This window comes from Brassica napus, chromosome C7 (assembly GCF_020379485.1).
Source record: "Brassica napus cultivar Da-Ae chromosome C7, Da-Ae, whole genome shotgun sequence".
Lineage (NCBI taxonomy): Eukaryota > Viridiplantae > Streptophyta > Magnoliopsida > Brassicales > Brassicaceae > Brassica > Brassica napus.
This window is the reverse complement of record NC_063450.1, coordinates 20942995-20965269: the sequence shown is the minus strand read 5'-3', so window position 1 is coordinate 20965269 and position 22275 is coordinate 20942995. Positions and strand designations below refer to the sequence as shown.

At 35.4% G+C, this 22275-nt stretch overlaps 1 protein-coding gene and 1 pseudogene across 1 annotated transcript; both read right to left on the bottom strand.

The window, feature by feature from the left end:
• Positions 1-1965: 1965 nt before the first annotated feature.
• LOC106357986 (MACPF domain-containing protein CAD1) lies at positions 1966-4787 on the bottom strand. Its single transcript, XM_013797720.3, has 5 exons — positions 4217-4787; positions 3820-4058; positions 3349-3547; positions 3095-3278; positions 1966-3010 (listed from the first exon to the last, which is right to left on the bottom strand). Exons 1-5 carry the CDS (start codon positions 4481-4483, stop codon positions 2220-2222), a joined length of 1680 nt encoding a protein of 559 aa, XP_013653174.1. The 5' UTR covers positions 4484-4787; the 3' UTR covers positions 1966-2219.
• A 7256-nt stretch (positions 4788-12043) lies between these two features.
• LOC106357988 lies at positions 12044-20333 on the bottom strand (annotated as a pseudogene).
• Between the last annotated feature and the right edge of the window lie 1942 nt (positions 20334-22275).

Genomic DNA, 22275 nt, shown 5'->3' with positions numbered 1-22275 from the left:
TTTCACTTCGCCTTTAAGTCTTTTCTCTTATCGACCTCGTTTGTAACGTCGGATCTTATTCCTCTCGTTGTATTCGATCTTATTAATCAATAAAATGCATCTTTGCTTACTGGAATCTGATTATATCGTTGTGTTCTAAAGATATCGTTGCCCACGTCATCTTTATGTTCTTCAGATTAAACTTTCAATCATTATAAAATACTTAGAGAATCCACTTCCACATGACTTAGTATTGCTGCCATAAATTATATTTATGTGTGAACAAGAAAACAAATAATCATTTTCTAGAAATCAAAACAGCTTCAATAAAAGAATATATTAAAAATGAAGCCACAATCGAATTGAGTCCTTTCCCATGTAATTTTATTTTATTATGGAGGAGAATTGTAAACAAAAACGAAAAAACAACTTAAAATCATAGAAACAACCTAAGATCTGCAACATACTATGTAAGATAGTCATTTTCATTTTCATCAAGATCATACTAAGGAACATAAGATACAAAATCAAACTAAATAAAGAAATAACGTAAGATCTACAACAGATCCATGTAAGAGAGTTATTTTCATGAGCTTTTTCGAGATCATATTAAGCAACATCAGATACACAATCAAACAAAAACAAAAATACAAATAATGTAAACAAAAACCAAAAAAAAAAAAATGCACAAACACGAAAGAATGCGTCCTTGGATGAAGTGCTGGAGACCAATAGATAGAGGATCATCTCTTCACATTTTTCCTGAAGCGTCGGATATGTCAAAAACCTAATATATATATTCAATTTTGGGCATACAGTTTGTATCCGGACCTAACGTTTGAATTCAGACTTCTAATTTATTTATAACAGTAGCCTCAAATTATTATTTATACCCAAATTAATCATAAACCAAAATATCAACAGAGAATAAAATCAATTGGAAAAAGTCTATCACATGTTAACATATACATATACTATACTCACAAACCAAGTTTAAATTAAACCTGTGGTAGACCAAGAAATTAACAACTTGAAATCATAATTTATGTATCGAACATCAATTTTAAACTTATACATACATAATACACACACATGAGAGCATCTTATGATTCAAACCAATCTAAAAATTGATGAAACCAATTCACCATTATAAATTTTGTCTTTCTGTTTAATGTTTGATTGTGTTATATGACTAGCTAGTTGTTAAGTCGTATGACCAGTTGTTTAGCCATACACTTAATTGGTATACTAAGTTATAGAAACAGTGTGTATATATGGAAGAGAGGCATACCTCGGTGTATCTGCCAGGTGCACCAAAATTTCCCGTACGCTTTGGCTATGTTCTTGAGTTCCGGAGCAGCTTCAACTTGAGGCAATCGCGGATAAGCCTACAAACCGGACTTAACCTCGTAAGCATGAGAGTGCCAAAGCTTTTGCTCATCGTGAGGCAGGTTTTCGAATGACCGGTCTGATCTTATATATTCAATTCCTGTAAAATTTAAATAACCAACTTAATATAATCTGTCAAGATGGGGCATTCGATGTTGAGTAAAAAGAAGCAGATATCGATGAGAGGTGCATCAGAAAAGTCAGAGGCATAACCTGCTCGGTGAAGAAACTCGTCGTTATTTTCTTCCAGCATTTTTATGATGATATTAATTGATTATGAAACATGGCACACAAACTCTAAAGAAACATCGTTGCATCTGGATGTGTCTTAAATCTCTGTGCGCAGTAAAAGCCCAACATTCGTTGGGTCGGTAAGATATGCCTTTTCCGTTTAAGAAATTTACTTTTTCTAAATAAGTATGTATTTCTATAAGGAAAAAAAATCGGATTTTGAAACTGCTATAAATACGGGTGTAAGGATTTGTAAGATTATTCATTCACGTAATAATAAAAAACTCTAAACGGATATTCGCTTAAATTCATTTTGATCTTTCTTTTGCTTTCTTCAAAATTGATTCGCGTTTGTTGTGAACGTGATGAGAAACATCGACCATGTGTTGAATCCGACTACAATTTACATCTTTGATTTTATAATAAAAATCATCTACAGAAACCAAACGAACCAAAACTTAAAGATCAACCAATACAAAACCAAAGCAAACTAAAATAGGACCAAACCGAACGGGTTCTTGTAAGCAACTGAAACATGTACGAGAAGATCCGCTGTGCAAAGAATGCTGTCCGAAAAAGTTCCCGGCCGCCGGAAAAACAAGATCTCATCTAAAAACCTCTCAATAATTTAGCAACGAATACTTTACACGCAACACAATCATACCCTTTTCAACGCCTAGCTTTGCTCCAGTGACAAGCCAATGTCCAGGCAAATCTTGTGGTCCTTTCAACATCTCTGACGAATCCACTATCTTAGCCAGCTTCCCTGACTGCCCAGTCACGTCCTCTCTCTTCTCTTCGGCCGAACTCGAAGTAGACGGACCTCCCGGATCGAGCCGTCCTGAGGAAGCAACCGGTGTGTGGTCCCAAACAGACCGTCTTATTGTGCATCCAGGGACTTTAGAGAAGAGTAGTTTCAAGTGCAAAACGCTCTTTGTTCCGAAGTTCCAAACACCTAGCTGAGCTCCGGTGACAATATGAACGCCAGAGAGATCGCCTATGTGTGTCTCCGTATATTCTATAGGAGAGGTGCTTACGTGAGAGAAGTTCTTCCATTTGATAGGCTCAAACCAACGGCTATCTTGTTCCTCAGGTCCTTGCCACTTCGGTGCACCAATCGGCACGTGAGAGTCCCAATGCGGCTGCAAGATCTTGGGGAGAGAGACCAAGTGTTGTAGATGGATAGAGAGACGGTTCTGTTTGCTTCCTTCTAAGCTTAGCCTGAGACCCGTAACCGGTTTACGCCCAACCGTTACCTGATCAGCGCTGATGAATAGTTTCGGACCCATTAAGCTGAAGTGAAGAGATTTACACACAGGCTCTTTGCGTTGGAGGTTGCTCTGTTCAGGAGCCCAAGCTCTAGCTATTTGGAAGTCCAAGAAGTATTGTAAATCTTCCATAGGAGGCTTATCTGACAAATAGATCAAGAGTAGTGTCTTTTATGTTTATGAGAATGTTAAAAACAGTTTGATTTTTTTTTAGAATAGAAACTCACATTCCAAGTAAAGTTCGATAGCACGAGTTAAATGCCGTAGACCAGGCACACCTTCGAGGAGAGAAACTACAGGAGTAAAAGTCATGTTGATAATATCTGGAGCTGCGGATACTGTCTCAGCCCAACGAGCATGGCTTTGTTCAAGATCATCACCTCCTCTTCGCCGAAAGATTACTGTAATATCCTACATGAGAGAGCTTTTTCAAGTAAAAATCTCTTATTTAAAATTATGGAACTGTGACGTTTTTACTAACCTTGTCTTTGTATTTTAAGGGTTCAGTAGTAATAGATTGAGTCTCTGCTTTGTGAAACCTGTGTTCCTCCATGTTGTTGACATAGTTCTCGATTTCAGATACTGGTAGAGGAGAAGTCTGATGCTGTCTGATGTAAACCATATCTCTTCCACCAATCGTAACCGAAGTTACAATATGAGTCCCATAGTTTTCGATAAAGCTGTACCAACAAGGGGAGACACCATATCAGAATCATGTTAAATATCATCTACTGAGACCATGGCCGCGGCCCTGAGAATTTGGGGCTGTAGGCGATTTAATAGTATTTCAATAATTTTTTTTCTTAACAAATTTGAAAGCCTATGTCTGTAATTTTTTTCAAAAAATTTGGGGACTAGAGTTGAATGTTTCATTTGGTTTTGCTCAGGACCGGCCCTAGAACTGAAGAAAACAGAGTGTAATAAAACCACTGAGACCATAAGATGACTATACCTAGCTAAGGAAGCAGGATCCCATGAGGAAGGAACGGCTTGTTTGATCTCGTTGCGCAAAAACAATGTAAGCTTAGCTAGTTTGACTTCATAAAGGGGAATAACGTATCCAACAAGTGCAAGAGACTTTGTTGAAGCTGCATCTACTTGCCAAGAACCGGTATAATTGAACATGGCGTTAAAGCATCCTAGTGGTATGTTCCCTTTTACACCTGATCTCTCATTAAAGTTTGCCGCCATCTACCGAAAAGAACAAGAACACATTAACAAACAGTTTCCCTCAGCATTAGCTTACAAATGCACCAATTGTCCCGGTTCAAAGTCAAAAGTTTCCAAATTTAGAAAAATCCAAAAGGTTAAATAGGATGGCAGTTTCAACAATAGGACAAAGAAGTCACCTGATGGAAGCTGCAAACAGAGATTCTATCTATGTAAGGTTCGCCTAGTGAGCACTCGATATCAGCGGGGACATTAGGAAGAAGAAATCCATCAGACATCTCAAGATCTCTGTTTTTTCCTTCTTCGATACGAACAAGTCTTGAACCAGGAGCTCCTTTGCAGTACAGAAGCCGGACATCGGATGTGACATCGAAACCACGACCTAAAGCTTGGATCGCACTGCGAAGCGTCGTGGTCAAAGCTTCGGATCCTTTACGATTCTCCATTCGACACGGTTGACTAATCTTGAAAAGTCGATGATGATGATTACAAACTCATCTAGGGTTTGTGGGGAAGAAGAAGAAGAAGAAACTTTTGAGCATTCGATTTAGCCTCCAGTAATCAAGAAACCGCGTTTGAGATTTTTTGTTTGTTTGTTTGTTCTTTCTTGTGTGTGAGATATCAAGAAGATTCTTAATAGGTTGACTTGTCTTTTTCCTTTTGTTGCTAGTTAGATCCTTTCTTCATTACCAGACAGACACATTCTTAGACTTTCTGTTTATTTTTTCCCTTTTTTCCAGGGTTTCCATTATCATGACTCGTTTTTAAAATTGAGGATATAACATTTTACTAGTAAAAATTTCGAAAAAATTAAATGTCTTTGAAAAGTAAGTTGTATATGAAAAAGCTTCTCTCTCTTCTCCGTTCCCTCACCGACATCTTTTACGGAGATAGAGATGAGCTGAAGCTTTTCCTTTTCGCCGGTTTGTTTCTGGCACCGGTACCCTTCAACCGGTTTCGGGTTCTCCGACCGGTCCCTGTTTCCGGGGCCGCGCTTTCTCTTGGTGGTCTGTCGGTTCTGCCTTCGGCGTCCTCGCCTTCTCTTCCGGTGATGGATGTCCGACTTTTGTCTCCGCGTCACTCTTCTTTGGTGTTGACGGCGGCTCTTCACCGGAGTTCTCTCGGTTTCTTTGATCAGCGCTTTTCTCAGCTTCATCTCTCAACCGTCTCTCCTTTCTCCCCTCCGATCGATCCCTCTTCCTTTGATTTGGGTTGATTCATCTTCAAGCTTATTCTCATCTTTAAAGATATCTGATATTCATGGAGGTAGATCGGAGGCTGTAGGTTGGATTGAAGATGATTGATTCCATTTTTGAATCGTTGATCCGGTATGCGACTTGGTTCGTTGAAAAAATGGCTCTGTGTGAGCGATTCTTCATCATCGGCCTCCGCTGTCGGCGGATTCCGTCGTATCACCTCGTTTTCTCCGGAGGAAGCAAGCTGTGCCTCGGCCTGACGCGTGTCCATTGATCGTCAGGCGATCGTACACGTGGTGGTGTTGCCACCTTGCCTTTCTTCTACGGGTTGTCTCTTTGGGCTTTCGGCCTAGAGTCGTTTGTAAAGTGTTGGCCTTTTTTAGGTCTTTATGTTTTATAGTTTGTTGGGCTTTGACCTGTTAAGGCTTTGACCCATTAATAAATTCCAGTTGACAAAAAAAAGTTGTATATAGCTGACAAAAAAAAATTAAATTGTATATTTGTATCTTAATCATTCTCTTATATATGCTAATTAAAATAACAATTTTTTTTTTGAAAAAACGTTAAACATTTCATGTATTTGCTAAATTATTTAAATAGTTTTGATTTCTATCCAATTAACATGCACTCCCTCCGTTTCATATTCCGTTTCATATAATGTATGATACTTTAAAAAAAAATTTATTATTTCAAAATATAAGATATTTTATTACTTTGCATTAATTTTATCTTTATTGGAAACTGTTTAATCAACTATATTTTATAGTCTTTTTTATAATTTTGATTGAATGATTTTAATTTTATATTCTTAAAAATGATTTTTAAAGAAAAGTAGAAGAAAATTGACAACAAAAGACCATTATATTATTCAAGTTTTAAGTGGTTTGGATAATCATATCAGAATATAATAACCAACAAAACAAAGGATCCGGTTGAACAGTTCCAACTAAAAAATCTGCAATCTCATTTTGTCGCCAAAGAATATAGGATACCCTGAAGTCTAAGACTTTACTCTTCAGTTCTTGTATTTCCTTCAATTCCATTGAGAAAGTTGGTACATGCCTAAAGCTCACGTAGCATCACTATCAAATCTTTGTAATTAGTCCCAAATTTATTATATTCTCAATTTAATATTATTATTGTTTCTTTTAATAAATGTTTCCTTTATCGTATATGTTATTTGAAAATAATATAAATAGAAATCAAAATTAAAAAAAGAAATATTTTTTTTTGATAATAACAATTACATATAATATTTTTAATTTATTAAGAGTATTTATGTAACCAACCGTCGTAAGAATTAGAAAATACTTAGATTCATTTCCTATAGTGAATGGTTAAACTCGCCTCACTTTTTATAACCAACCAAAGTGCTATGTATGATTACTTAAAATAGGTAACAAAATTAAAAAAATAACTGAAAAACAACACCGACGTTAACGCCGTCTGCAAAATCCTAAACTATGAAAATCTAAAATCTAAAGTCAAGTGAAAGTTTTAGGGTATATGGTTTAGAATTTATGGTTTAGAGCTGAACTCTAGTCAAGTGAAAGTTTTAGGATTGATGGTTTAGGGTATATGGTTTAGAATTTAGGGTTTAGAGCTTAGAATTTAGGGTTTATAGTTTAGAGTATTGGGTTTTGGGTTTACGATTTAGAGTTTAGAGTTTAGAATTTAGAGTTTTTGGTTTTGGAATTGGAGTTTAAAGTTTAGGGTTTATGGTTTAGGGTTTAGTCTTTAGATTTTTAGAGTTTAGTGTTTTGCAGACGGTGTTAACGTCCGTGTTGTTTTTCTTCTGCTATTTTTTTTTTTAATTTTAATACATTTTTAACTAATTTTACTTGGCAAGGTGAGTTGAATTTAACCATTCACCTTAGAAGGTTATAAAAATTAGAGTAAGCTCCAACATGTATGAATTTGACTTGTCAAATAATATTATAGAGATAAAATTGTTAATCTTGTTAGGGTCGACGAAGTCTTAGGGCTTATGAAGATTTAGGGTTTAACAATCGCGACAATGACCTTCTGCCGTATTATGACGTTTTCCCGTACTCATCTCTGGAAAAGAACTTGTAGAACGGTGACTGCCTCGTCTGGCATGAAGAATTCTCATCTGGAAGAGGGACATTTCCAGCGTCAAGGCTGCTGATGATCTATCTAAGACTCAAAAGTCAAAGATGTTCGACAAACTGCGGGATCGTATGGAGAAGGAAGCCTATAGGATAGTTGAAGAGACGTTAAATACGTTTACAAAAGAAGATGGAGTTTTCATCACTCAAGTAGATCTCTTTGGCTGGGCTAAGTGTCTCGACGAGGATGGAAAACATCAAAACGCCTACGAGGTCTATGCATGGGTGGTTCTGAGCATAGCGAAGTGAAACATTGGCATAGGACTCCCAAAATTTTTTAAAAATTTTACACGAAAAAGGTCCCCAAATTTGTAATTTTTTTTTAAAAAACCCTTACTAAATTGCTTTTGGTCCCAAACATTTTAGGGACGCCCCTGGGTCTATGTAGAATTCATCACTAGAGGTAATTATTTTTGTGATGTATTAATTATGGAATGTGTGTTTTATGTAGATCAATGAATGGATAAAGAAAAAGAAAATGACATTGTCTCCGTCCGAGCTTGCAACCTTTGTTGCTGATGGCGTCAAGGCTGCCTAAACACCGAGGAAGAAGAAGAAGATGTTCGAGGAACTTAGGGATGTTAGTGAGACGGGATGGAACGTAGAAGAAATGTTAAACGCGTTTACTACGAAGGAGGACGAATATGGAGTTTCCATCACTAAAGCAGATCTCGTTCGCTGGTCTATACTTATCGACAGATATGGAAGACCTGAGATCTCATGCCAGGCATTGAATTGAATTTCAATATTGTTACTATATATTGAATTAGAGAGATCAATTCAATTCATCATACTGTTTTTTTTGGGTAGATCTTTGAGTGGATGGAGAAAAAGAAGATGAAATTTACTTACTCCCAGCTTGCAACCTTTGTGGATTTTATTGACAGAGTTGATGGCGTAAGAGCGGCTCTATACTACAATTCAATTCATTATACTGTTTTTTTGGGGTTGATTTTTGAGTGGATGGAGAAAAAGAAGATGAAATTTACTCCCTCCCAGATTGCAACCTTTGTTGATTTTATTGACAGAGTTCATGGCGTAAGAGTGGCTCTAGACTACTTTGAATCTGTTGACCCAGACTTCGATAACATGGACTAGAAAGCCAAGAACTGGCCTGCTTACGATTTCCTCGCGAGAAGCATGTCGAAAAAGCGTCCTTGGTGAGTCTTGTCTTAATCTTAATGAATAGATTAAGCAAGGCTTTCATATTTGTTGGAATGAAGAAGGAAGAAGCAGTGGCTGAGTTGTTGGAATGAAAAAGACATGACCAAAGGAAAATAGTCATTGCATGGTCTAAGCCAACCTACAATCAAACTCATCCACAGCCACCCATTTACATGCCAACTCATCCACAGTCGACCCATCCACAACAATCCATCCACATGTCTGTTGGAAGCAAGAGAGTGTATTTGAATTTTGAACTCTTGGAGCTTAAATTTGTCACATCAAACCAATTGCCTCTAGTTTATTATTTTTTTATGTTTCTCCATAATATTATTAGTTTAATTGTGTAAGATTGTTGATTGCTTTGGCTATATAAAGCCACCATGTAATCAATTGCAATCTAAGCTGAATGGGGGAGTTCCCCTTTCTTCTTCACTTTTCTCTTGGTTACTCATTACTCTCTCTTTACTCTCTTCATCATTTCACATGCCCATACTCTGTCTCTCCTTTACTCCCATACCCTAATCTATCTTTTCTTACATGGTATCAGAGCTTTAAGCTCCTGAACCTCACAAAAGCTTCTGCAAATCTGTTCTATTTCATTCTTAGTTCATCTTCATCTGAGTCTGGTACAATCTTTTTTCCATCGGTCCAAAGGTTTTCCAAGAAGGAAGAACCCAATACCAGCTCTTAAGGCAAGGTGTATACAAGTCTCTGAACCTCAAGAACTCTTCAGCAAGCTCAGCCAGTTCAGTATACCACTCATTTTCTTTGAAGATTCTTTAGCACACTCTATTATCCAGTGGTCAATAGATCTTCAAAGCTGTCCAATTTCCTTTCTCCTGTCTAATACGGTGAAGAAACCACTTGAAAGCAAAGGTTTATGGAGTAGTTTGCGTAGCAAAGCTCCAAACCTGCCTTGTCCAAATGGTTCTCTTTCTCTATCCAAGAAGAGAGCTTCCAAGGAGGTGGCGCCTCTCAAACATAAAGAAAGGAGGAATCTTTGGTGTGATGGATACAAGAAGGAGGTCATGTACTTAAAGAGAAGGAGTTGGAGTTCAACTCAACATTTCAGATCCAACAAACTGTCATGACCCATGTGTATTGGAGGTTCAAGGAACCAGCTCATGTTCCTTGGTTGTAAGTTAAACCTCTCCTTCTTGATATGAACTTAGGATAATGGTTCTGGTTGTGTTGTGTTGAAGCGTGTATTAAAATGTCATAAGAGCTGTCTAAATTGCTAGAGTTGTTGAACCTAGTTTCCATCTTAGGATGCTTAAGAGTCTTGTGTTATGAATTGAAGATACATGTCATGCTTGGATGTGTATTAGGGTGATAGATGAGTTGTCTTCTCCTGTGATTGCATTCATGAGTTGTTTTAGGTGATTAGATGAGTTGTCTAATCTTTGATTTTGTCATTTGAGAATATCATTGTTTAATTGATTATAAAAATAGCCAAAATATCTCGTATTGATGAGTTATCATACTTGTCTAATCTTTGATTTTGTCATTTGAGAATATCATTGTTTAATTGATTATAAAAATAGCCAAAATATCTCGTATTGATGAGTTATCATACTTGAACATTTAGTGAGTTAGTTGCGTGGATTTGAACTGAATGAGTTGTTTAAATTATGTCCATTGCATTTTCTTAAAACATTGGATCAGAATTGGTGAGTTATCAATGTCTGATCCTGGTGTGTTTGGTCTGATTCTTGCTGGAGTTTGAGTGATGTTTAAGGTGCCCAAGTGTTGTCTTTGTGCATCATCAAATCAAGACAAAGAAGAAGGCTTTGCCCATGCTGTTCAGAGCATACACATGATGTATATTCATGTTTGATCCATAGCCTACACATGATGTATATTTCTGACCATGGAGAGATTGTTGGTGAGGATACCAGGTGGTAGTAAGTGGGGGCTGAAATAAATGTTGGGCTTTGAAGATACTTTAGGAAGGAGTATTGATGGAGAAGCAGACCAGTGTTTGATCAGCCACACACACCAAGCTGGAGCTCCTCGTGTATTGTAAGAACCGGTTAAATTAAGCGCATACGATTTGGTTGTTGAGCTCCTGGTTCAAAAGACACACAAGGGGTAGTGGAGAAGAGATCAAGGGAGGAACCAGTTGACTTAAGCGCAACTGTAGGGGTAATGTGCTCCTGGTTTCAAAACTCAGTAATGCTCTCTTCCAAGCTTGGTCCTTCACTCATTTTCTCCGGATCAAGCAGGAGGAGGGATAATAGTGAGCTATTCTAAAGGTCCAAGTCGTCCATTGTCTCAGTTTCCTCCAAAGCCATTGCAAGAAGAATTCAACAAGGACAACAACAACTTGGTGTTAGAACAGTTACCTTCTGGTTGGGAAGCTATGAATCAGCTTCTACATGGAGTTAAAACAGTTACCTTCAGTGGGGAAGCTATGGGTCAGGCCAACGCATGGAGTTAGAACAGTTACCTTCTGTGGGGAAGCTATGAATCAGCCCATAGCATGTGTGCTTGTACCTAATTGATGAAGCTTCAGGAAAAGGCTATAATACATATTTCAAAGTACTTGGAGCTGTTTTCAGCTGAAGTTGGTCGTTCATAACCCTCCTGAAGATGGCAAGAAGTCACAAGAGAGGGGGAGCATCAAACCAGTCTAAAGAAGAGATCCAAGATGTTGGTGTGTGCAAGGTGTGGAGTTCACCCTTGCAGCACAAGTTATGCCATGATCCTGAGTCTAAGGACTCCACCATGAGTTATCTGAAGTTCCTTAGATTCACTGGCCAATCCCTAGGCCTTGTTGAACTCTACTCTTTTTTCCTTAGCAAGTTTTGTTCCAAAGGGTTTTCTTGCTAAGCTTTTTAATGAAGGAGCTTCTTCACGGTTTCAAACTTGTCCAAGGATCTCCTATGGTCAAGCTTGAGGGGGAGTGTTGGAATGAAGAAGGAAGAAGCACTGGCTGAGTTGTTGGAATGAAGAAGACATGACCAAAGGAAAATAGTCATTGGATGGTCTAAGCCAACCCATCCACAGCCAACCCATCCACAGCTACCCATCTACATGCCAACTCATTCACAGTCGATCCATCCACAGCAATCCATCTACACGTCTGTTGGAGGCAAGAAAGTGTATTTGAATTTTGAACTCTTGAAGCTTAAATCTCTCATATCAAAGTGTCAAACCACTTGCCTGTAGTTTATTATTAGTTTATGTTTCTCTACAATATTATTGGTTTAATTGTCTAGGATTGGATTATTGATTGCTTTGGCTATATAAAGCCACCATGTAATCAATTGCAATTTAAACTGAATGGGGGAGTTCCCTTTTCTTCTTCACTTTTCACTTGGTTACTCATTACTCTCTCTTTACTCTCTTCATCACTTCACATGCCCATACTCTGTCTCTCCTTTACTCGCATACCCTAATCCATCTTTTCTTACAATATTTACTCGTAATTCTGAATTGTTCTATCTTTTATCTTTCAAACTAAAATTGCCTAAGTATTTGTAGATTTTCTTGAACCAAAATAACTAAGATAAATCCATTTCACTGATAATTTTTTATTGCTTAGATAAGTGTTCAACCAAAGTGAGAATGACAGTTGAGTTCAGCGAGCACTACAGACTTTCATAAAATATATACATATATAAAAATTAGATATAACAAACATTCATAGGGATGCATGTAAATTTGAGATAACGTGAGGTTTGTACACATTCTTATTTGATATAAGATAACTTAATAGCCTTTCTTCTTTCATAAGAGACAAGGCAGTGCGCTCAGCTTTTCATTATACTGACGAGGAAGAAAACTCTACTGTGGAGTTCAGGATCATGGATTCAGGGTATAATGGGTAGAGATCACAACTAGAAACAGAGGACTTCATTGTCGTTGTTGTTTGAACAGTCAAACCAGACGTGCTCGAGCTACCATATATATCATTTCCCCTCAGGAGATGCTCAAGTTGTGATCATATAAACCAGGATCTGACATAACCTGTGTTATTTCTATCTCTCCCTGGAGCATTTGGACAGCCTCTGACATTGCTGGCCTTAAGGAAGGAGATGAGTTTGTGCAAACGAAAGCAACTTTGATCATCCTCACTGCTTCTTTGATGTTGAAATTACCTTCGAGCGTTGGATCTACGATCTCCATTATGTCCCCTGTCTGTTGCAGCGTCAGTGCCTGAAATTTTATGTCAAGATAGGTTCATTAAACTATATGAGTTGTGAATGGAATGGTATGAAGAGAAATAAAAGCTCTACGGTTACCCATTTGATAAGCGAGACATGATCAACACTTCCTTTCGGTTTCGTATTACTCTTGCCACTAACAATTTCCATTGCTACAACCCCAAAGCTGTACACATCTGCTTTCTCTGTTAATTGACCCCAGAGTGCATATTCTGGAGCCATATATCCGCTGCGACATTTAGAGAAACCAAGAATGAGCTATATTTCTTTGGCGACAATGCAATTTTTATTTCATAATCTGCTCTTACATGGTCCCTGCAATTTTGGTACTAATGTGACTGTGTTCTTTTTCATGGAGCCTGGCCAATCCAAAGTCAGATATCTTGGCATTAAGGTCAGCGTCTAGAAGCACATTGGGAGTTTTTGTGTCACGGTGAACCATCCTAATCATAGATCCTTCATGGAGAAACTCAAGACCTCTTGCGATTCCAACACAGATTTTTTGTCTCATTGTCCAGTCCAGTTTCGGTGAGCTCTTTCCTGACAATGGATGTAAACCAAAGAGACATGATAACATCTATATTCACGTGAATTGTACTCAAAACATATTTTTAAAACAAATTTGAATTACAAAATTGATTACCATGCAGCGCAAGAGCAAGGGAGTTATTTTCCATGTACTCATATACAAGAAGCAATTGATTCTTACACAACATCCATAAAGCTTGACAAGGTTTGGATGATTCAGACCTGAGATCATGCCTATCTCATTTACAAACTCTCGGTTTCCTTGGCATGACTTAGCAGAAAGCTGTTTGACTGCTATGATAGTTCCATCTGACAGTTCGCCCTGCATTATGTTTCTCATATCATACAACAACTTTTTAGGTATTTAAGACTAAGTTTGAGAGCTCCGTTGCAAAAATTTACTTCGCAAATAATAGTATAAATATATTTTTATGTAAAAAAGAAGAATAATTGACTTTTTGATATATATATATATATATATATATATTGTTTAAGTTTCCAAAATACAATTTTCATATTGTTCTTATCCGATATGGTAGAAAAATTAAAAATGGAGTTCAGTGTGAATAAAAAACAAATAATATAATGTTGAGAAATTACGTAAACTACCACTTTCTTATTATTGTTTTTCATGTTTAACTAATTAACCATTTTTTACTCGGGGTAAATAGACATTTATGCTCATAGGGTTAACTAATATAAACTTATGGTTTAAATTTAATGAGGGTTTTAGAGAGTTGGGTTTATGATTTTAAAAAATAAATACTAACAATTGAAATTTAATATTTTAAAAGTAGTTTCAAAAAGAATTTTATAATTTCAAAAAGAAAATTTGAAAAAAGAGTTATCTTTTTGAAAAAACAATTTGAAAAAGAAAAATTTATAAAAAAAAGATCGAGTTTGAAAACCTATAATTCAAAAATTATATACAAAATTTTCATTTTTTTTTATGATTTTTTAAATAATTATTTATATTTAGGTATCTATAAAGCAAGAGTATAATAATAGTACATGAATAGTAGTACAAACAATATGGTAAAGTTGAAATTCACGCAATGTTTTGTTTATATTTATGTCCAACAATTATTAATTTATTTTTATATTTGGACCATATATTTACATAAGATTTTTAAACAAATTATTATTTATTATTTTATCGAATGTGTCATATTTTAGAGTAGTACAACTCACAACTCATAAATTTTTCAATTTATATTACTTATTAATTTTTAGAGGTTTTACTGTACTTTGAATACTGATCCGAAACCTCCTTCTCCAAGTTTGTTGGCTTGATCAAAATTGTTTGTTGCAGCTTCCAGTTGCCTCCAAGTAAAGCAAACGGTTTGCAGACCCTGTGCTCTCAGATCTATGTGATCATGTTCCAAAGAGAAAAAGCTATGAGCATATACAAGGAATGAATTGATTCATATACTCTATGATTTCTGATACCTCTTTCTCTCGTGTTCGTGTTTACTCTGCATCTTCTCTGAGCATATAATCCCAAAGCCAAGAGAGTAATTGCTACCAAGGGACCCGTTACCCCAAATATTAGTGGAAAACTTTTAGTTTGATGTTTTCTTTTCTCCGCTGCAAATATAACATGAAAACTATAACTATACATGAAACACCAAGCTACAGAAAGCATCTTTAACAAAGTAGTATTGTTTGTTGTCTTTGGACCTCCACATCGTGGCTCCTGAGCTGAAATTTCAAAAAATGAATATCATTATTAGATGGCAGAATCAATGTCAAGAAGATGACGGTGACTTATGGCCACTTGTGGCAACAACTTGATGTAAGTTAAGCCATCAAGCAGAAAATTGAGATAGGCACATAATCTTAAGATTCAATGAGCAGCGCTGTAGAGGAGAAGGGTACTTACGGTGACACAAGGAGATTGCAGAGATAAGAGGACCATAATTTCCCCTGCTGGGAATAAGGGTTGTTCCTTTACCCGCCCAATACATCCGAATCTCTAACATATGATCCGTCACATTAACAGCACTGAGTTTTTTCACAAAAGGCTTCAGAGTCCCATTAGCCTCCTTTTTGATATTGAAATCACTCAAGACTAGTTTCCCCTAATAGGAAGGAAGAAAAGTAGATGAACTACAATCTGCCATGCCTGATTGCTGAAAACAGTTAATTAGTATACATTGACGCTTTACCTGAACATGGACATCAAATATGAGTCTTCCCAGACCACTGTATACTTGGTCTGAAAACTGATTCTCCATAAAGTGGAGGTTCACATTGTAGTCTCCATTTTCCAAGCAAAATGCATAATAAACAAGAGAGAGGGCAGATCGACGTGCAGTCTTATAAAGTTCAGAATAATCTCCATATAGTGTTGATCTAGTTGTAATGATGAACGTATCATCATCTTTATCATCATCCAAGAAATCGCCTGTGTTACTGATTCCCCAATTTTTGTAGAGATGAGATGATGAGGATGTGGTGTCGTTATTATCAGCTTCATACGTGGTTTCATATGAAGAGTTTGTAATTACTATCTTGTCTCCACCACAATTTATATGTAGAAACCGCCGATCTACAATCCATAACGATTACTACCGTCAATAGAAAGAGAGAATTAACAAAGAAAGCAGACAAGAAATTAACTGCTTGTTAGAGATAAGTTAAGACGGCTCATTAATTGAGTACTTACATCCCGTACAGTTGACTGGACCAGCACATGGAAGAAGCCCATTTCTGTATGAACAGAAAACTAAAACCAGTCATATACGATAGTTCAAAATAAAACAGAAGAGTGTACTTACAATTTGTTCTTCAAATATGAACTCTGGTATGTGTTAACGTTACTGATTCAATAGAAAAGTGAAAGAAAAATCTTCAACATGAGCAGGTTATTAACAATAAAACAGGTTAAGAAAATAAAACAGAGAAGATTTCATGTTCGTACGGCTTTTCCAGCTTGCAGCTAGACGACCATGTGAAATTGTTGTAAGAGAGATCACTGCGAGAATTAACCAAATTAGAAAACCAGCAAAAATATTAGTTGACATGAAGAACATTGTTTCAAGTCATAGACAAGAGAATCCCTGAACGTACATATTAGATTTGCTATTGAGAAATGATCTAACATCTCCAGATAGCCTATTTCCAGCCAAATAGCTGAAAGAACATGTCAAAAAGATACATGTACTGTGGTAAGTACACTAATAGGTTTCCAACTGATCTTTAACATTCTCAATCTCAGATTGTAGTACTTACGTATACGTTGGTGCATTGGCTCCATTTACTTCACCAGTCAACTTGTTAAACGATAAATCACTGCAGCAAACAACGTGTACCACATAAATAAATAACTTTGGCACGGACGTAATCATGTAACCTTTCTATGTGTTTTCTTTACTAATCTCTAAGAGGAGGTGTGTGCAGTCAATGGATAACTTTTCTATGTGTTTTCATATATAAATTTCCGCAATAATTTATAAGTAGACCCTCTCATACATGCATATCGCTCTTAACTTTATGATGTTTATTCTTGTGCTTACCCATGTGTTCATGACAATCTTTAAACACATGAAGCGACATAGTCAGGAGTTACACACCTAAAAGCATTTCTAACCATCTAATTTTATTTTTTGTTAGTTTAATAGTGTGCCCCCGACTACCAATGTATCTAGATCCCCCCTGTTTCTAACTTAGTTCTATATTTTCCTTTGAAAATAGAGAAACCTTGAAAACAGAAGTGAGCTTCACTTTAATGTATTCTTCTAAAATACAAGGATGGGATTTCTATATAGAGAAACTCACCTCTATTTTTGGAACTCTTTCAAAATTTTGAGGAAAAATATAAAGTCGGACTAGAGATGATCATATATAAAGTTTCAACAGGTAAATCTGGAGTATAAATAATTAGAAAAAATGTGGAGTATGACAAGTTTCAAACGTGCAAAGTATTTTCACTTGTGACCAAGAATGAAACTTACAGATTTTTTAGGTTTGCCAATTTCCAGATGAAAGGAGGAATTGGACCAGACAAACCCACGTTCCTCAAAATCCTGAAACAGGGAAGGAGGCTTTAGTTTGAAATTTTCAGACAGAATCTAGCCTCAAGACGAGAAACATATCACTGGAATCTAAATACAGTTTTTTGATGACTTGGCTGGATAAATTTGGACAGGTGATTATCCCAGTGGTGTCAGTAATACTCCTGCATATGAATGAATATATCGCTTAAAAACATCAGTCTTGTTTCAGTTGTCTGTTTGCTAATCTATTGAAACTAGTTCATTACAATTCAGTAAGACTTCCTAGGCGGGCGACTGTATCAGGAATAGGCCCTTTCAGTCCGCTTGCAAATAGATGTCTGTTGATCATAACAATCACAATTTAGACGTGTAAAAACAGAAGCTATAAGAGACATAACAATAATCGGTGAAGGACAAACTTACAGCTTTTTAAGTCCGGTCCAGTTGCCAATATATCCTGGGATGGTGCCATTGAAGTTATTGTCACTTAACCTACTGCATAATGAAAACAATCAAATAGCTTAGAGCTTTGTTAAAACTTATCTTTTACTTTATAGGTTTTCTTGACTGACTCTTAATATACTAAGGTGAGCGAGCACCCGTAAGTGTCAAAGAAGTTCATTCTACGGAAGAAACAAATTAAGCTTTAATCCAACATGTTTCAGTTCAATCTAGGTGTCAATAAAACTTCTTCCTCAGTTTCCGACAAATGTATCCATGTCATCAAGAACTTCAAGAATTCACTAATCTTTAGAAGTCTAATATATAGAAGATTAATTTTAAGCGATATATTCCAACTTACAAATCCGTAAGGTTAACCAGTCTAGCAAGAGTGCTAGGCAGGTTTCCTGTAAATTGGTTGGACCCAAGAAGCCTGCAAAACCCTTTTTTTTTTCCATAAAGCCAAAGACTTTTTGCTGTTTTGAAATATAGTTAAGATGCAAAGATGCTTACAATCTTGTTAGGCTAGTCAAGTTACCAAGCTCATCAGGAATCGGACCAGAAAACCGGTTGGCCTCAAGCGATCTGAAAGTTTTATCACTTTAGGTGTAGCCACAACTAAAAGCTATATAAAACTAGAGACTGAGACGAACATGAATGTAAGACTCTTGAAGTTCTGCAACACAGCTGGAAAAGCCCCAGACAAATTATTTGCACAGAGCGATCTGAAACATAAGTCTAACAGTTACTAACAAATCACTGAGAGTATGTATGGGAGGGAGAGAAGAGTAAGCTAACATGTTTGTGAGATATGGCAACGAAGCCCACTCCATCGGGATTGTTCCCGAGAGGCAGTTCCGGCATAATTCACTGCAAGTTAGACCAAAAAGTCGTTTGAAACTGAAACTTGTCTCATTGCACTCTTGCTTCACAGGTTTTGTTGCTCCATTTTTAAATTTGAACCATTTCTAAACCGAGAAGAATCTTAAACCGTAAGTAACCGAGTATTTCAGATTTGAATTACTGTAATTCGGTTTTGGTTAATTAGAAAGGTCAATTCCTGTAAACCGAACCTAACAAAATTTAAACATGCCGAAACATTCTTCTAATTTTGATTTCAGTATCCATCGAATGGGGCTGTTTATCAACAAGAAATATTGATAAAAATAAAATTGGTTAAATTCCAGAATTTCTTTCAAAATCTTCCGAATTAATAATTGGCCTCTAAACAAATCAGTTAACCGAAAACTAAACCGTCCATGTTTTATGTGCAATATTTATATTTGAGAAATATCGTCAAATAGTCCAAAACATGTCTTTATTTCCAAACCAGTTCGATCAAAGTGAACAAATTAAATTTCATTAAAATGGTAAATGACTTTAAAAATTAATATTCAATAAATTAATAAGCACAATAAACTAATAAATTTATCTGGTCTCAAATTGGACCAATATAAAATATAACATAATTCAATAAGATAAAAAATAATAATACTTAAAAGTTTCTAACTAATTATATGGTCCCATTAAAACTATAAATTACTAATATATATATATATATATATATATATATATATAATTTCTTCAAACATAAACATAACATTTTATTGTTTTTTCTTCAAAATGAATTCATCTCTAGTTTTATTATTCATTTCAGTATTTTAGTGTTACTTTATCGAATTAGATATAAAACAATTTTATATTCTACCATGCATATTAAACATACAAATAAATTAAATAATCTAATAAAGTCTCTAAATTTTAATTAATATGTAGTATCATGAAATAAAAATTTTATTCTCGTCTTTTAAATAAAATGATTTTAAAATATTAATCTAAAATAATTTTTTTAAATTAATAACTTGTTAAATTAATAAATTAGTATAGCCTCAACATTATTAATTTATAGATTTGACTGTATATCTTTTTCTAACCAATCATTGATTCTTTATGAAAATTCGTGCGGTTGAACTCACATCGATTGGAGATATCGAAGGTTGGCCAACTCAGGTGGGAGTTTTCCAGGAAGGCTAAGGGTCTTGAGAATTCTGTTATAATTTTGTAAGTAATGCAATCAGAAAATACAAGAATATATCACAAGAGAAAAAGATCTCAAGAAGTACATAGCAATTAGTAACACTCACATGTCTGTTATATGACATATCTTGCCGTTGTTGAAGCTACAATTACAACGAATAGTGTTGTTAATCTCATCCGGATTCGAACCAACATCAGCTACATCACCTTCTTGCATCATCTTGAGTGTTTGTAAACCGCAAGGGTCTCCATGACTTAGGTTCAATCCCTTCTTACCAAATTTAATAGCTATCTTCTTTAGCACATTCACTGCATATATAGTATATCAAGTATACTAATATAAATACGTAGATTTTGACCAGGATTTTATAAAAAGATAAGATTAAATGGTGCTCATTCCGGCCCATACGCTCATCTGGATGGAGAACAGATGAAGCACATGTTGGTGAAATTGAGAAGATGCTTGTGATGATGGCAATGAAGAGGAGAAAAACCGAGAAGAAGGTCAACATATCGATATCTTATCTTATATACTGTATTTAGTGATCCTTTGTTTGTGTACCTTGTTTCGCTACTCACAAATTCACAATATCAGATCAGCAGAGAAACTCATTTCTTATATAATGCATGAATTATTTTTATGTATGCTTAGGGTTTTCAATGGGTCGTTGGTGAGAGAGTAGGAATAAATATGTAACATCTCAAATATTAGTACATGGTAGTATATGATAAAGTAATTTTAAAATATTGATTTGATTTTATATGGCATCAAACAATTATAATTTTGGTTATTTATCTAATAAAGGTTAACGTGTTTGAAATGAAGTAGTAGAATGATAGGCAGCGAAGTAATTCGTGATACCATGCAAACAAATCTAAAGAACAATAAATGATCATGTGGTTACTGCGTGATCAGTTAATAAATCTTTCAAGCTTCCGAAAAATTAACGCACCAACTATGACACATGTGGGGGCGACATGCCAAGTGAGAGGGTCTAGAGCACCATTAGCTGTGGGTAGTCGAAGGAAGGCATTAAAGAAGTATTAAAGCTGGTTAATCGTCTCGGTTTTGGTTTTGACACGAGTGAGCTCTGAGAGTTGGGGTGATTATAACGTTCTGATTTCTAGTATAAGTGGTATATGTTGAAAAGTTTCAAATAATTATTTTGGTTATCTATGTCATCATGATATGCTAAAATATAGTCCCTAATGAGATACCCTGGAAATTAAGAGGTGTAGTCGAAATATTCAGGGGTCGAATCCACAAAAACTCAAAATCACTCAATAGATATCAATTTTTGAATGAAGCTAAACAAAGAAGAATGTAATGCAAATAAAAGAGAATTAATACGATTGTAACTTCGATTAGGAAAAGCACTAGACTCAGAGATATTCTCAGGTAAATTAGAATTTCATATCAGACAAATTGCTAAATGTTTAATTGAAAATGTTCTTCAACTCAATCATAATATTCAAATCAATCAACTTTCATTGCAGGGATTATCTATCTCTAAATCGTAGAATTTTATATTTCTTTCCAAATTTAATAGTTCAGACAAACATTAAACACATATTTTATAAGTTCACAAAATCTATTAACCAATCTTTGCATATAGGTATTTTATTCATCTAAAATTAAATCAGGAAATCAAAAACAATTTCATGTCCACCGGCTATCCTAAAATCCAAATTCTAGGTTGTCAATCTAGAACTAACATTAAGTTCAATCCAGATTAAAAATTAAAAAATTACCATGACAATTCTATAAATCCAACAACTCATTATTAACTTTTAAAGAATCCTAAATCTAACAAGCAGATTACTCAGACATGAATAATGAAACAAAAATCATAGAGTGAATAAATTACATTAATAAATCCAAAAAAATAAAGGAGTTCGAAGTCTTCTCTCTTTGAGTTATGATTTGTTTCTCCAAAAACCTTAACCAATCTTTTTCAAGTCTCAATAATGTTACATTGACTCCTAAGAACCTAAATATAATCTAAAACACAAAAGGATTTGTTAGAAAATAATGAAAATTTTGGGTATATCTTCAAATTTTTGAAACTTCTTAAAATCTCGTGCAAAATTCTTGTTGGGTGTCGACCGATACTAATGGTGGTGTCAACCAACACCAAGTCCAAAGATGCAAAACCAATTTATTCTTTTCAGCTGCAATTCTCTTCATATTTCAAAGTGCTCCAGAATCTCAAATATTGTCTAAAACGTACATAAACTTGTAAGAGACTCAAAAAATATTAATAAGATTCTAAAATCTGACTTATATCATGGTCCAAAGTCCACAAAACCATGATTATCACATCAATGTGCACTTACTTTTCTGATAACTTGTCAAGAAAGAACTTTATAGTTAAATGTATTTAAAGTAGAGTAATAAAATATTGAGTGACTATCAAAAGTAATTCAGGATATCGTGAAAATAATAACAAAATGTATGGAATAATCATATGATGATTTCAGTCGGTAAATAAGTGTTTTGAACTTATTAAAAACTAACTTACTGGCCACGCAGGTCGGAACCATTAATGTGAGGGGCGTGACAGTTTTTAGTT